Below are 13,528 nucleotides of genomic sequence, written 5' to 3'. Positions count from 1 at the left end.
CCCCCCCAAACACACACATTTCCAAACAACTCAGTCAAATTTTATGTATGGAAAGGCAAAAAAAAAAACAACTTTAACCTGGAGTGGTTTTCAATTTTGTTTTTCTTTGTCACTCATTGTACTCAAAAAGTATCCATCCCGTGTTCCCTTTCATTGCTGGACTGTGGGCTGCTCACCTGCTTTGAATCAAGATACTGAGTAGACTATTTTGCAGTTACCAGAACAGCTGGGGAAAGTGACATCAGAAGCTTGATCTCCTGATGAACCTGACCCCTTGCCCTCTTGATTGTTTAAGCCACCAGAGGCTTGGATATTAAAGTGGATGACAGCCAATGGATTTGCTTGCCCTTTCTTCTTGCATTTCATCAATTTGGCCAAATGGCTTCTTATATCTTTACTATACAGCGCATAGATGATGGGGTTGATAAGGGAATTGAGTTCTCCCAGCAGAAATAAGATATCCTTCAGAAGCTCAGCCAGGTTGCAGGACTCACAGATAGCTTGTACAATGCCTACCATGTAGTAAGGTCCCCAGGAGAGTGTGAAGCAGATGATCACTATAAGAGCCGTCCTCAGTGCCTTGAAGTGGCGGAGGTGGGCTCTGAGGGGTTCTGCTTGCAAGCAACTGCGCAAGATCCGTTTGTGCTGTGAGTAGGCAATCCTCCCCACTGAGACATGCAGGCAGATCAGGATCAGCAGGACAGGGATGAAGATGCCAAAGCAGATCGCATACAGGTATTCACTCTTGGCTGCATACAGGAGCCCACAGTAGCCCGTGTAGTTGCTTTTCTGCAGAGAGGGGAAAATCAAAGGCATATGGCCAAACAAGAAAGAGATGGCCCACAAAATAGTGAGCGAGAAGACTATGGGTATTTTGTTCAAAAGGGCTGGGTAATGAAGGGGCAGCTTTACTGCCAAATATCTATCAAGGGAAATCAAGAGCAAAGTGAGGATGGAGCCAATACAAGGTGTCAGGCTCATGCAGATCCGCAAGAGACAGAAAGACAAGTTCCTGTCAAAGTTTCCATCCAGCATATCGTCCAGTGCCTCTGCTATGCACATTACGCCCACCAGCAGGTCTGCAAAAGCCAGGTTGAGGATGAAGATGTAGTTTGTACCCCGCTTCTTCTTCATCAGTTTGTAAACGACCACAATTACCAGTAGATTGGCAGCAGGAATGAAACAGCTCAGGAGAGAATGCAAGACTCCGTACAGAAGATCTGGCATCTTCCTTGGGAAACAAGGATGAAGCTACATTACCTTCCAGAGGCACTTTGGCAACTGGCCCCCGCAGCCTATTATGACTCCAACAGAAAAAGCCAAGATGGGAGGAGAAATGCAGGTTGAGCCTGGAATCTGAAGTTTCAGAAGCATAAAAATAAATTTGGGAGCCTTTAACTGCTCAGCTTAACTCTCTTAGAGATCATGTCCTTCAATCCGCCATTGCTCTTCTGTAAATTACTAAGGGTCTCTTACTTTTTCTCCTTTCATTCAGATGTTGTCCTTTGCCTTTATTAACATGCTGAGAGATGCAGAAGAGAGCAAAGTCCTTGTCTGCTGCCAGCCTAAAATGACTGGCAAAATCAGCTCACTGCAGTGGAAGGAAAGAGTGGCTGGGGATTTTTGCTTGTTCAGTCAGTTCCTGAATGTCTTTGACGCAGAAAGATAAAACAAGGCTATCAAACAAAGCAAAAATAAATCATAACTCTGACAGGTGGCTAGAACAAGTGCAAACGGAGTGAGTTTCCTAGCCCACAAAGGAAATGATCCCATATAAAATATCTACTGTAAAACAATCAGAGTGTGAATAATAAAGATGTCAGTATTTGTTCCAAAGAAGTCAGTGGACTCGAGTTACTACAAAGATTGTGTGTCAAGCACAAGAATGGGATTATGATTTCTATTAGAGTGTTTTTAATTTCAGGAGAAGGAAGATTTAAAGGAAGCTCTTAGAACTATGGAAACTAAGGACTATGTATGTAAGGTTTCTACAGAAATACACCACCAAAACCTAGACTAAAGCGCCACACACAACAACAACCCAGAAGCAGGAAGAACCTGGCCTGAAATTACACATTTTGTGCAGGTTGATCAGAATGAAAAAAGCTTCAGTTTAACAAATAAATACACCTTTTTGTGCAACAGTCTGGGCTTTAGTAAGAGAAAGGAACATCTAGTGCTTGGGCAGAAAACTGGGCACTAGGATGCCAGGATTCTCTCCCTAGGACACTAAGGACACCAAAAGCTTGGATACAAAAGTCACCTACATCCGAATGTCATGTGCCAAGTGTAATTACCAGTTATTTTGAAGACATGGAAAGCTATGGGAAAAGAGGCAAATATTTCTCCAATGTTTAGTTTTATTCTTGGCACGGGGAAATGGACATGGGGGAAAAAACAGTGTATTTTGGACGTGGATCATAGTGGTTTGATACACCTTTGTGGAGTCATTTTGTTTCCTCCATGCCTGTGTCAGCTAAGGATAAACAGTGGTGGTGCACAGGTTCCAGTTTCCAGCATGTGCTCCCAGCCAGCAGGAAACACTTGTGGGGGAGGCGTGGGCAACAAGCAGGCTCTGGAAGGAGGCACCTGCATGCTGCTGAACCCAGCACCCCACAGCCACTCCCTGCAACTGGAATGTGCATGGGGAGCCCCAAACTCATGTCAGCAGGGGATAGCAGCACAAGTGAGGTGCTTCTGCACCACTGCGGCTCCCCCATTTCCCCTCTCCCACTCCTGCAGTCTGCCCTGGAAAGTTTCAACACTGGCTTCAACAGCTCATAAGTGCTGCGTATAAAATATTAACACTCAACCTCAGATGCTGCCAGTCAGAAATCTCATGGAGAGACAGGGCATATGGTTTTACCATACAACATTATCCACCTACACTTAGAGCCAATATTTTCATGACAACATTTTTTAATGCCAAATAATAGCAGCATCACTATTTTCTGATGTTTGCCTTCCACCTGTGATACCTGTGCCCAGGTAAATTCAATATACTGGTACATTCCATTTAGAATCGTTACAGACTCATCTATCAGGACCAGTCTCTCCAGAATATTGTTTAAGATACTTTACATGAATGATTCGGTATAAAATGCTACATTGGATTGAACTGATAGGCCAAGTCAAGTCTAAAAATACACACAAGGCATCTAATTGCAGGCCTGTGTATCTGAACACAATTGTAATTTTCTTTGACAACTAAAAACATGCCAGCATTTTATGATGCAATATGAATTTAGACTCAGTGAAATAACTGTTCTAATTCAGACATTTTTAAAGAGGTGAATATTAAAACAAATGTTTATTAGAGCTCATATTTCTTTGCTATAATAAGACTTTGTTCCTAGAGGCCTGTTTTCAGAAAGTGAATGACTCCATTAGCCACTGACTAAACAGTGAAGTGATATCAGAGAGGAGATTGTGTTATTTCAAATAGCTGACACATTAGTTTTCAGGTCTACAGAGTGTGGCTCAGCAAAACTCTTCCCTGGTCATAGGCCTGTTGCTGCAAATACAGCTGAAACTGCCTAATGAATTATAGTACAGAAAGCATCCTACCCACCCCTTTCTGCCTGGTTAGTACAAAAGAATAATTCAGGGCCCCAACATCTCCCTACAAGATAACTCCAGATCTGAGGCCCTGGTTCTTCAAAATCACCCTGAGATCTTTTGGGTGGGCAATACAGCAGTGCACAGGTTTTTGCGAGTGCTGGGGACAACTTCCTGGTACAAGTGTTGGAGAGGCCAACCAGGGGCCATGCTTTTCTTGACCTGCTGCTCACAAACAAATTGGTGGAGAATGTAGAAGTGGATGGCAACTTGGGCATCAGCAACCATGAGCTAAGTGAGTTCAGGATCCTGAGAAAAGGAAGATAAGAGAGCAACAAAGAAAGGACTCCGGCCTTCAGAAAAGAGGGAAAGCAATGGATGTGATGTACCTTGACTTTAGCAAGGGTTTTGTTATGGTCTCCCACAACATTTTCACAAGCAAGCTCAGGGAGTACAGGTTGAACGAATGGACTGTAAGGCAAATAGAAAACTGGCTGGATCCTCAGACTCAAAAGTTAGTAATTAATGGCTCAGTACAGCTGAGTCGCATCTTATGCATATTTAACTTACACAAATTCAGCTATACATGCTCGGCTGCTAGGGCTGGCCTCTGGGTGCCGGCTGGGGCATGGCGCGTAGTGCGGTGGTACTGCCTGCACGCACTGGCATGGCTGGGGGGTGGCAGCTTGCTCACACTCAGCTGGCTGCCCTGGTGGGACAAGGCGGCGGAGGACAAGAGGGGTGAGGAGTGCGTGCAGAAGGCGCAGCTGTTGCACTGCACGCAGGGGCTATACGGCACCACACCTGCCTTGTCTGGGCCCTGCAGTGACGGTGGCTGCTCGGTGCCGAAGCCTGGTGGGAAGGGCAATTTCAACTATACGATTTTTGCCTTACACGCTGACTTCAGAACGTAACCCCCGCGTAAGATGTGACTCGGCTGTATCAGGTGGAGTGCCCCAGGGGTAGGTGCTGTGGCCAGTTTTGTTCAGTATCTTCATCAATAATCTGGAAAATGGGATAGAGTGTACCCTCAGCAAGTTTGCAGATGATGCCAAGGTGGGGGGAATACTAGATACATTGAAGGTTAGGGCTAAGATTCAGAGAGACTTAGACAAATTAGAGGACTAGACCAAAAGAAATCTCAGGAAGTTCAATAAGGACAAGTACAAAGTCCTGTACTTAGGACAGAATAATCCCATGCACTAGTACAGACTGGGGACCAACTGGCTAAGCAGAAGCTGTACAGAAAAGGACCTGGGGGTTACAGTGGACAATTAGCTGAGTAAGAGCCAACAGTGTGCCCTTGTTGAGACAAAGGTTAATGGCATACTGAACTGCATTAGTAGGAGCATTGCCAGGAGATCAAGCAAAGTGACGGGGTGGTATTTAATACCAGTCTTCAGCTAACTGAAGGGTGGTTCCAAAGAGGATGGAGCTAGATAGTTTTCAGTGGTGGCAGATGATAGAACAAGGCTCTCAAGGTGCAAGGGAAATTTAGGTTAGATATTAGGAAAAACTCTCTCACTAGGGCTAGAGACAGAAGTTACACATAAACCAGTTTAAGTGATCAGAAACTGGCTTAAACCTGTAATAGAACATAAGTTCAGTGCATATAAACCAATTTCAAAATGGCAGAAACTGGTTTGAGATAAACCTGATTGAATGTAGTATCAGACTTAACTGATTACACTCAAACAGGTTTATGCAATTTTTGTCCCAGACCCCTTGCTGGTTTAAGTTAAACCAGAGTCCCCCAGCATCCCAGCATGCTCTCTTGGCTTGGCTGTGCTCTCTACTCCAGCAGAGCAGGGATGGTCCTGCCCCTCTACTCCCTAGCCAGAGGAGGGACAGGCAGAGGCAGGGCCAGGGGCAGGGGCCTGGCTGGACCTGCTCCCTTCTGGGGCCAGTGTAAGAAATTTATTTCCCCCTCCCTTCCCCATCCCATCAGTATGGACCTGTTAGGCATTTCTCTGCTCACTGCGCCGGCAGTGGGGTCGTGGCCAGCCCCAACAGTAGCCTCAAGTGAACTGGCCAGGGAGGAGGTTTAATTCCCCCCGCAATCCCACCGGTACAGACCTGAGCCAGGGTCTGCCTCATGCTTCCACCTCACTGCTCCAGGGGTGGGGGTTGGGGGCATGACCAAATTCTGGCCAGCATGGCTCCTGAGGCAAAAGGAGCAGGGAGTGGGTTTATTCACCCCTCTGCCTCTGGGGGACCACAGAAGGGTCTGCCATCCCTGACCATTGCTGCCAGTCACTCCCTGTGTGGAAACAGCAGTAGGAGAAGTCCCCTACCACTCCCTTCACCAGATACCAGTGGGAAGGGGGGAATAACTCTCCTCTCTGCCCCCTCTCCTAAGGGGGTCATGCCAGCCAGCCTCTGGCCATGCCCCTACCCCTGCTGGAGTGGCAAAGGGGCAGGGCCCTCGATGGTAGCAGCACCCCCTGTCATGGTGTCCAGGCAGAGCAAGCCACTTCCTGGCGTGGGGAGGAAGAGGGTGAGGCGCAAGCAGGGAGTCAGAGCTGCCACAGACTGTGTGGGGTGAGAGGCAGCACCAGGGCTCAGAGGGGTGGCCATAGCCCCCACCTCCAGGCCACCCCATCAGTGCCACCACTGCTCACCCTGCCCAGACTGCAGCAGCTTTGACCGCCCCGCAGCATGGTTCCCCCCCTGCCCCTGGCCAGGAAGACCATGCTCCAGGAAACCATGACAGGGGCTGCAGCCCCCATCACAGTTGCTCCCAGCTCACCGCTCCAGCAGCAGGGACAGGGGTGGCAAGGCCCCCTGGGGGGTAGAGCAGGGAGAGGGGTTATTCCCCACTCTACCCCTGGGGGACCGCAGCAGGGTCTGCCAGCCCTGACTGCCACTGCCACTCACTCCCTGCATGGGGTGAGCAGTGGGATAAGTCTCATCCTGCCCCCTCCACAGACACCGAGGGAAGGGGGAATAACCCTCCTCCCTGCTCCCCGCCTCAAGGGGGCCCTGCTGGCTGACCTCTAGCCATACCCCTCCCCCTGCCACTGAAGCAGCAAGGGGGAAGAGACCATGATGGGGCTGCAGCCCCCTCATGCTGTCCCAGACCACAAACATTTTCCTGCAGGTGGGGGGCAGTCTGCGGCAGCTCTGACTGTGTGGGGTGAGTGGTGGTGCTGCTGGGGGCTTGGAGGGGCTATGGCCACCCCTTTGAGCCCTGGTGCTGCCACTCACCCTGCATAGTCTGCAGCAGCTCTGACCCCTGCTGGTGGCCCCCCTGCCAGCTGGCATCTGCCTGTGTCCTTTCCCCCACCACTGCAGCAGTGAGGGGGGAGTGCCAGGCAGACCCTGGCTCAGGTCCATGCCAGTGGGACAGCAAGGGAGGAATTAAACCCCCTTCCTGGCCAATTCACTCCAGGCTACTAGAGTCCAATGATTCAGAGGAAGGTGGGAGGGAAAACAACAAACCAGAAGCCAGTAGCTTTTCTGAAAACAAAAAAAGAAATCCTTCCTAGCCCCTGCAGATGGGCAGAATAGGGATTGCAAATACTTTATTTCATACACTTTATTTCCTCTTCTACCATACTATCCCTTACATAAACTTACCAAGTTCAACCTTAAAGGGATTTAGGCTTTTTGTTCCTACTACTTTGTTTGGAAAACTTTCTGTTTACTTCCATGTCTTTTATTGTTCTTTCTTTCAATAGCTTTTCAAGCATCTCACCTACTATTGAAGTCAAGCTGATAGGCCTGGGTCACTCTTTATTTCCTCTCTGTTAAAGAGAGACATTACATTTGCTATATTCTCCAGAGGTTGGTATAATCCTTGTATTGATAGGTCCATTGCTCGAGTAGTTGCTATTTTATGTACCACTTTTTTTCAACATTGTGGGATCAAGATCATCTGAGACTCCTGATTTTGGAAGAGTAAATAATCTGTTTCGCTTCCTCAGATCTGGTTATTTCCATAATCATGTTTTCATTGTCACATGCTACCCAACCATCCTCTTCAACTACAACTGCATCTGTGCAGAAGACAGAAATCAAGGTCAGCTTAGGGATGGACCAAGATCTGAGGTAATGCTTTACTTCAATCTCATCTTCTACACAAAGTAGCCAACTTCTTCCCTCCCGGTTCTCTTTTTGAGATCAGAGATTTTTTTTTCTATTTGTTTTGATAACCTTTGCCAAGTTTAACTCAACTAAGCCTTTAGCTGTTCTCTCTTGATTTCTACTTTCTTTGACCACAGAAAGGTAACTGTCCTAACTAGTCAATTCTTTTTTCTGTTTCTAGTATATCCTGTTTGTTTTAATGGCAAATGACTTTTTACATGCAGGTTTGTAGCCTTTTCCTACAGTTTTCATCCTTAGCTTGGGAAGCAACCACCAGATTGCATTTGCACTTTTACCTTAAAACAATAATTCCATGCCACATCTATATCCAAGTCCCTTAGCTCCTGAATCCAGTTGACTTCCCTAACTAAATTGCCTTTGCTTCTCAAGCTTAGCCCATCTGAAGGCCAGGACCCTTATTATAGACATATTTTTGTACCTCCTGCAATTTAAACTAAATCAAATCAACTCCCAATTGTTCAATCCTCAATTCTTTTCCACAATCAATTTTTCTATAAAGTCCCCACTGCTCACTAAAACTAGTGCTAAAATAGATCTTTCTGTCAAATGGTCACTATCAGATAATCTGTCCAAATATAACTACCTACTATTATTTGTTGTGTTAATTTCCCAAACTATAGGGAGAAAAACTGAAGTCTTCCTTAATTACACAGTCCACTACCCATTTCCAAGTCTGGAATCCCTTTCTAGTCCCATCAAAGATCAAGTGCTGAATGTTATCCAGCTTGGTCTCAGGCACAGATCATTTGCTCAAAGGTTTTGATTGTTAAAAGTTGGCCCTGGAGGCAATCATTTGGCAGCCAGAATGCAGGGTAGGTAACTGAAAGGGCATGACCAACACTGAAAACATACGATCACATGAGCATCACCACCATCCCTGGGAACACATGCTCACCTGGAATCACATTTCATTGTGATTCTTCCATTAACTAAGTCATAAGATGGCACATCAATGTTCATTACTATATTAATTCATGTATAGTATTTCCATCACATGCATGTGTGTCCATGTATAAGGCAAATGCAAAAACCCTTACAAAAAAAATATTGTTTCCATTTTCTTTAAGATGTTGTTGAACAAGGAGATTGTAGCAAATGTGACCTTATTTATGGGGAAAACACACTCCGAAGAGGAGAAATGTAAACAAATAGGCCTTCCAGAGAAGTAAATACATAAACACATTTTAAAAGATCTAGGAGAACACGGAGCATTTTGCTTTGGATTGACAGTGCATTAGATCCGTGCGCGCTGGCTGTGATATGGTGGTGTTTACAGAAACCTTGTTGACCCTAGCAAACACTTAAAGGCGGTGCACTCTATAACCCTGGGAAGAGGTTTGTTTACAGCTTTTCTGACCGGACCACACACTTCTGAGCACATGGAGTTACAAGTACATCAAACCACCTTTAGATTTCAGGACAAGGATTAAGTCTTCAAAGGGCCAGACCATGGTCAAATGTAAAGGCCCCTTGTTTGTATTTTTTGTTTTTTTATACAGGAAAATAAATTATTGCTACTCCATGCTAGTTTTGTTATGCTATTTCCAGGCAATATAGCCACTGATGCATCATGGAACTTATCCCAGGAGGGATCTTATAATCTAAACTGTTGCCCTCAGACCTGCAAGTGTCACATCATCAGATGTTAGTCTGAAAACATAACACCTGAGGAACTAAGCTTTTTTTCTTTGATGATGTTTCCATAAACCGCTGTACTGTGTAATCCACAGCAGACTGATCACCTGAGGGGCCACAGTAAAATGGATGGATGGGGAATATGCCTCAAGAACCACATGCTTCTACTGCTAGTCCTATTACACAAACAAGCCCCTTCTTTCTTCTCCTTCCGATGATCTCTGCACGCATGCTTAAACCAGTCTCTCCTCTGCACTGAGTGGTAGGTAAGGTCCCAGAGGGATATAAATGGGTATTCTTTTTCTCCCCATCTGCCAAAACTCACTTATGTGCACCCTCTTTGACCTGTACCAAGACCATATTCTATGTCCATCTTGATAGTGTCCTGGTTTTCGGATATCAGGTTATCTTAGCTGAGAACAATCCTGGGTCAGAGCTGGGTTTTGGTCTGGACACTATGTGCCTTAGCTAGAAAATTAAAAAGGGCCAAAAACTGGACTGGGTCCATCTTATGCTCACATTGCATGTTATAAAGCTCACCTTGCTCACATGTGTAGCACCAGGTGAAGTTCTTTAGTTCTTATTGGAGAAACTAGCAGTATGTTGAAACCCAAAGAGCAGAACAGTTATGTTTATGAACGCAGGCCAAGAGCAATGAACTGAAGTGGAAATTTCCCAATCAAGTAGAAATTAGGAACCAGGGAATATTCCACTTGGTAATTCAGGGGAGAAGATAAACTGACAGGTAGAAATGGAGGGTGCCCTCAGGGACCTGACTAAAGAACTACTTAGCACAAAAAATGGGTTCAATCATGTCTTCAGGTGCTGGAGTAGGTGGAGAGTTGCACACCGAGGATCATACGGAATATTAGGGCATATGCAGAGGATGTGTAAAGGGTATTTCCTATCTGGTCATATGAAGGCAAAGGCCTGTCTGCCTGCAAAGCAAATGCATCAGTGGATTATTTCTAATCCCCCAAACATTGAAGCCCTTTAACTTGAAAAGCAGCATGTATTTTTGCTTCTATTTTATCATCAATCAGATACCCATTTTGCACGTAATTCATTTCAATTATATTTGGCCCTATCTGCACTCTGGCACGCTGCAAACTAGTTCAACAAAAAATGAATCCAATACATTATCTATTTTGCTGCTGGTTAAACATTCTATTTTCATTTAGTTCACATTTGTTACAGATTTTGATTTTAAGTCAACCAGTCCAAGATAAATATTACTTGTAACCTTTTGTTAAAGACCAGTATAAAAGCTCCACTAATAGCTTTGCAAACATTTTAAATGGATTTATACCATTCCATTGTTTCTAGGCAGTCACACAGTATTTGTCAAGCTTTTGTGTCTTGGAATAGCTATGTTAAAGTGCATTGGTTATGTTCAGTACATGAAGCTACAGGGCCCAATTCTGATCTCATTCAAAATTATGGAAACAGAGACCTGAATCTGAGTCAAAATATTTATCTACAACAGGGGTCAGTAACATTTTTGGGAAGAGTGTCAAAAACACCACAACCTCCACTTGGAAGATGTTGGTATGCCAGGAGCAGACACTGAGAGAGCCACTAGGAGTCCAAGCCTTGTTGTAGCAGTGCAGGCCAAGCCCCTTACCCCATCCACCCTGAAGTACACACACCAAGCAAAATGCCTTTATGTGCAACACTAGTGGCCGTGCTGGGGGTTGCCTACCCCTATCTACAGCATAATCCAATGAGCACAATCACCTATTAAGAACATAGTTGCTTACCTGATTCAGCATCAGAAAGCATCCATTAACAGTTTCCCATTCTCCTTTTGGTAGCTGGATGATTTTGATGCTTTGAAACTTCAGTCACAGAAAAAAGTTCTCCCTTTAGAGTTTAATGGGGTAATTGGGGCAAATATGCCCCCATCTTTCTCCAGAGTATAGCATTTATCCCTGTATCCTCCCCCAGTGCTTCTCAGGCCAAGTAGCTGCTTAGTCTTAACCATGCTAGGTTTCATCCTCAGGGGTCCAGGTGTTCCACACCAGCCTTCGCAGTGCTACTACAGCCCTTCCTCTGGTCAAGGCTTGCACCCTGGCCTCTGGAACCAGGAAGTGCTACCCATCCCTATCCAAAAGCCCCCTGCTTCATAGCATCACTTCCTACAAAAATTGTATATTCGGATTTTCTCTGTAACCTCTTTCTGGTAGCCTCCTCCCCAGGTCACTGCAGAAAGTCAAGTCAGGTCTTAAGCCTTAACTCACTCAAATCTCTCCCCTTTCAGAGGATATTACTACTTTTATACCAGATTCCATCATCAGCCTATGGTTCCATGACCCATCTCAGTCACATGCTCCCCTCAGACTACAGCCCCCACTTATTTAGTCAGAAATGAAGCAGAGCTGAAAGCTGAGACCAACTTATAAGCCCAGCTGACCCTGCGCTAGGGACGTTTACAACCTGTTGGGTCAAACATTAATTACTGAGTATCAAATATTTAAACACCTAAAAAGGTACAGAAAAGTACCAAGTAGGATTTCAAAAGGACCCAAAAGAATGAGGTACCTCACTCCCAGGAAAAAAAAACCATTAGATTTATCTGCATCCTGAGACACTTAAATCACTGGAATTTGACCTTTGGTGCTTTACACAAACATGAAGGTGAGTGCCCTGATTCTGCTCTCACTCATACCAGTGTAATTTCACTAGCATTGGTGGACTTATTCCCAACTGTTGGACCCCCAAAAATTTGTGCCTCAAGCAGCTTTTAAGGGGTGGCTTCCTATTTCAATTGCACTGATGGATCCATAGTAGTTTACAGAGCACCCCCAATTACATCAACAACATTTTGGCCCTATTCTCCAACACCTTGTATTCTAAACACCTGTATTTAGCAAGCACTAAAATGGGTTAAAACACTGTAATTTTGAAAACTGCCATTCACTACTTCTACGTATGTGTATCCACTTAGTGCATGGAAATGTGAAAGCTAGCAACATGATTTTAATAAAAAAATTTTTGATCATCTACCGTTAACATTATGTAGAAGCAAATATGCATTATGTAGGAGCTAACAGTTATACATGACAGACAAGTCAAAACTATGATTTCAGGGGCACGATAATAGCTGGATAAAAGGTATTTGGGTTTCATGTTACCAATATATTTCTAGGGGGAAAATAACCCACAATAATTGAAGACCTGATTGCAAATGAAAACATTTCATGGCAGCAAAACTGAGTAATGCGGCATGCTTATTTCAGAATTAAATCCCTTTCGTTAAAGTGTAAAACTACTGAGTATTCTGTTAATGCTTTGTAAGTGCATCTCAGGAAGGAAGGCAGGTAATGCTTTTTTTAATGACTGCCAACACTTTTCTCTCCAACTCGTTAGAGTTATTTTTGCTTGAAAACATACCATAAATACTGTTTTATGGGATTCAGTGTAACCTGTAAAAAATAAAACATTTGATGGTCTTGGTGACCCAGAATTATATACAAAATTGCGGCAATGGCAAGATTTGTGCACTCAAAGCATGAAAACAAACTTGCACTTCTGCCACATTTAACAAACGTGAGTATAATTACCAGGGACCCTGGTTTTCTCTGTTGGAAAAAAAAACAACACCCCAATTTTCAGATTTAAAAAAGTAACCCAAAATCCATATTTTCCTCTGATTAAAATGGAACACCACTAATATATATAAAGTAGTGTTGCATTTTAATTATGGGAAAATGTGGATTCTGGGTTACTTTTTTTAATCTGAAAATTGGAGATTTTTTTGAGAGAAAACCAGGATCCCTGGTAAAATACCCATATCTTTTACAGTTATACTGGGTAGGTTTACAATAATAGAGTAATTTGTGAGGTTATCCACAACCAGCCCAAGCCACACAAACCACACTTCACAGTCCATATCATACCCCGTGACCTGCACCAAGGACATGGACAATATATTATTTGTTATATAAACAGATCAGCTAGCCTTCAAAGCAGATCACCACCACTATTAAAAGTAGTTTATTCTTCTTTTCCAAATTGTGAAGCCTAGGTAAATATTAGTAGGATATAGTGCATATGAACAGTTTCTGGAAGTTTCCTAGCAACACATCTGTACAATCACAGAGCAAGTGCAATTACTGGTTTCTGTCAAATATGGATGAAGTACATAATTAATGAGAAGCTAAAAACTCCTAGAGACCCCAGAAAATTTTACTTCATCTATTTTAGATGAGAATGAATGAATATCAAC

General features: G+C 44.2%; 1 protein-coding gene and 1 long non-coding RNA gene across 2 annotated transcripts; both read right to left on the bottom strand.

Moving 5' to 3' along the window:
* Nucleotides 1–75: 75 nt before the first annotated feature.
* Nucleotides 76–3,700, bottom strand: GPR119 (G protein-coupled receptor 119). The gene has a single exon (XM_019503135.1). The coding sequence runs from the start codon at nt 1,225–1,227 to the stop codon at nt 187–189; it is 1,041 nt and encodes a 346-aa protein (XP_019358680.1). The 5' UTR covers nt 1,228–3,700; the 3' UTR covers nt 76–186.
* Nucleotides 3,701–4,422: 722 nt separating this feature from the next.
* LOC109287883 lies at nt 4,423–12,878 on the bottom strand. Its single transcript, XR_002094999.1, has 3 exons — nt 12,194–12,878; nt 11,282–11,285; nt 4,423–4,490 (listed from the first exon to the last, which is right to left on the bottom strand). It is a non-coding gene; the product is annotated as an uncharacterized LOC109287883 (long non-coding RNA).
* Between the last annotated feature and the right edge of the window lie 650 nt (nt 12,879–13,528).

Source organism: Gavialis gangeticus, unplaced genomic scaffold (assembly GCF_001723915.1).
Source record: "Gavialis gangeticus isolate Ggan-Ray unplaced genomic scaffold, GavGan_comp1, whole genome shotgun sequence".
In the NCBI taxonomy this organism is placed as follows: domain Eukaryota; kingdom Metazoa; phylum Chordata; order Crocodylia; family Gavialidae; genus Gavialis; species Gavialis gangeticus.
Note: the sequence above shows the minus strand (reverse complement) of the source record. Positions and strands in the feature narration are given on the sequence as shown.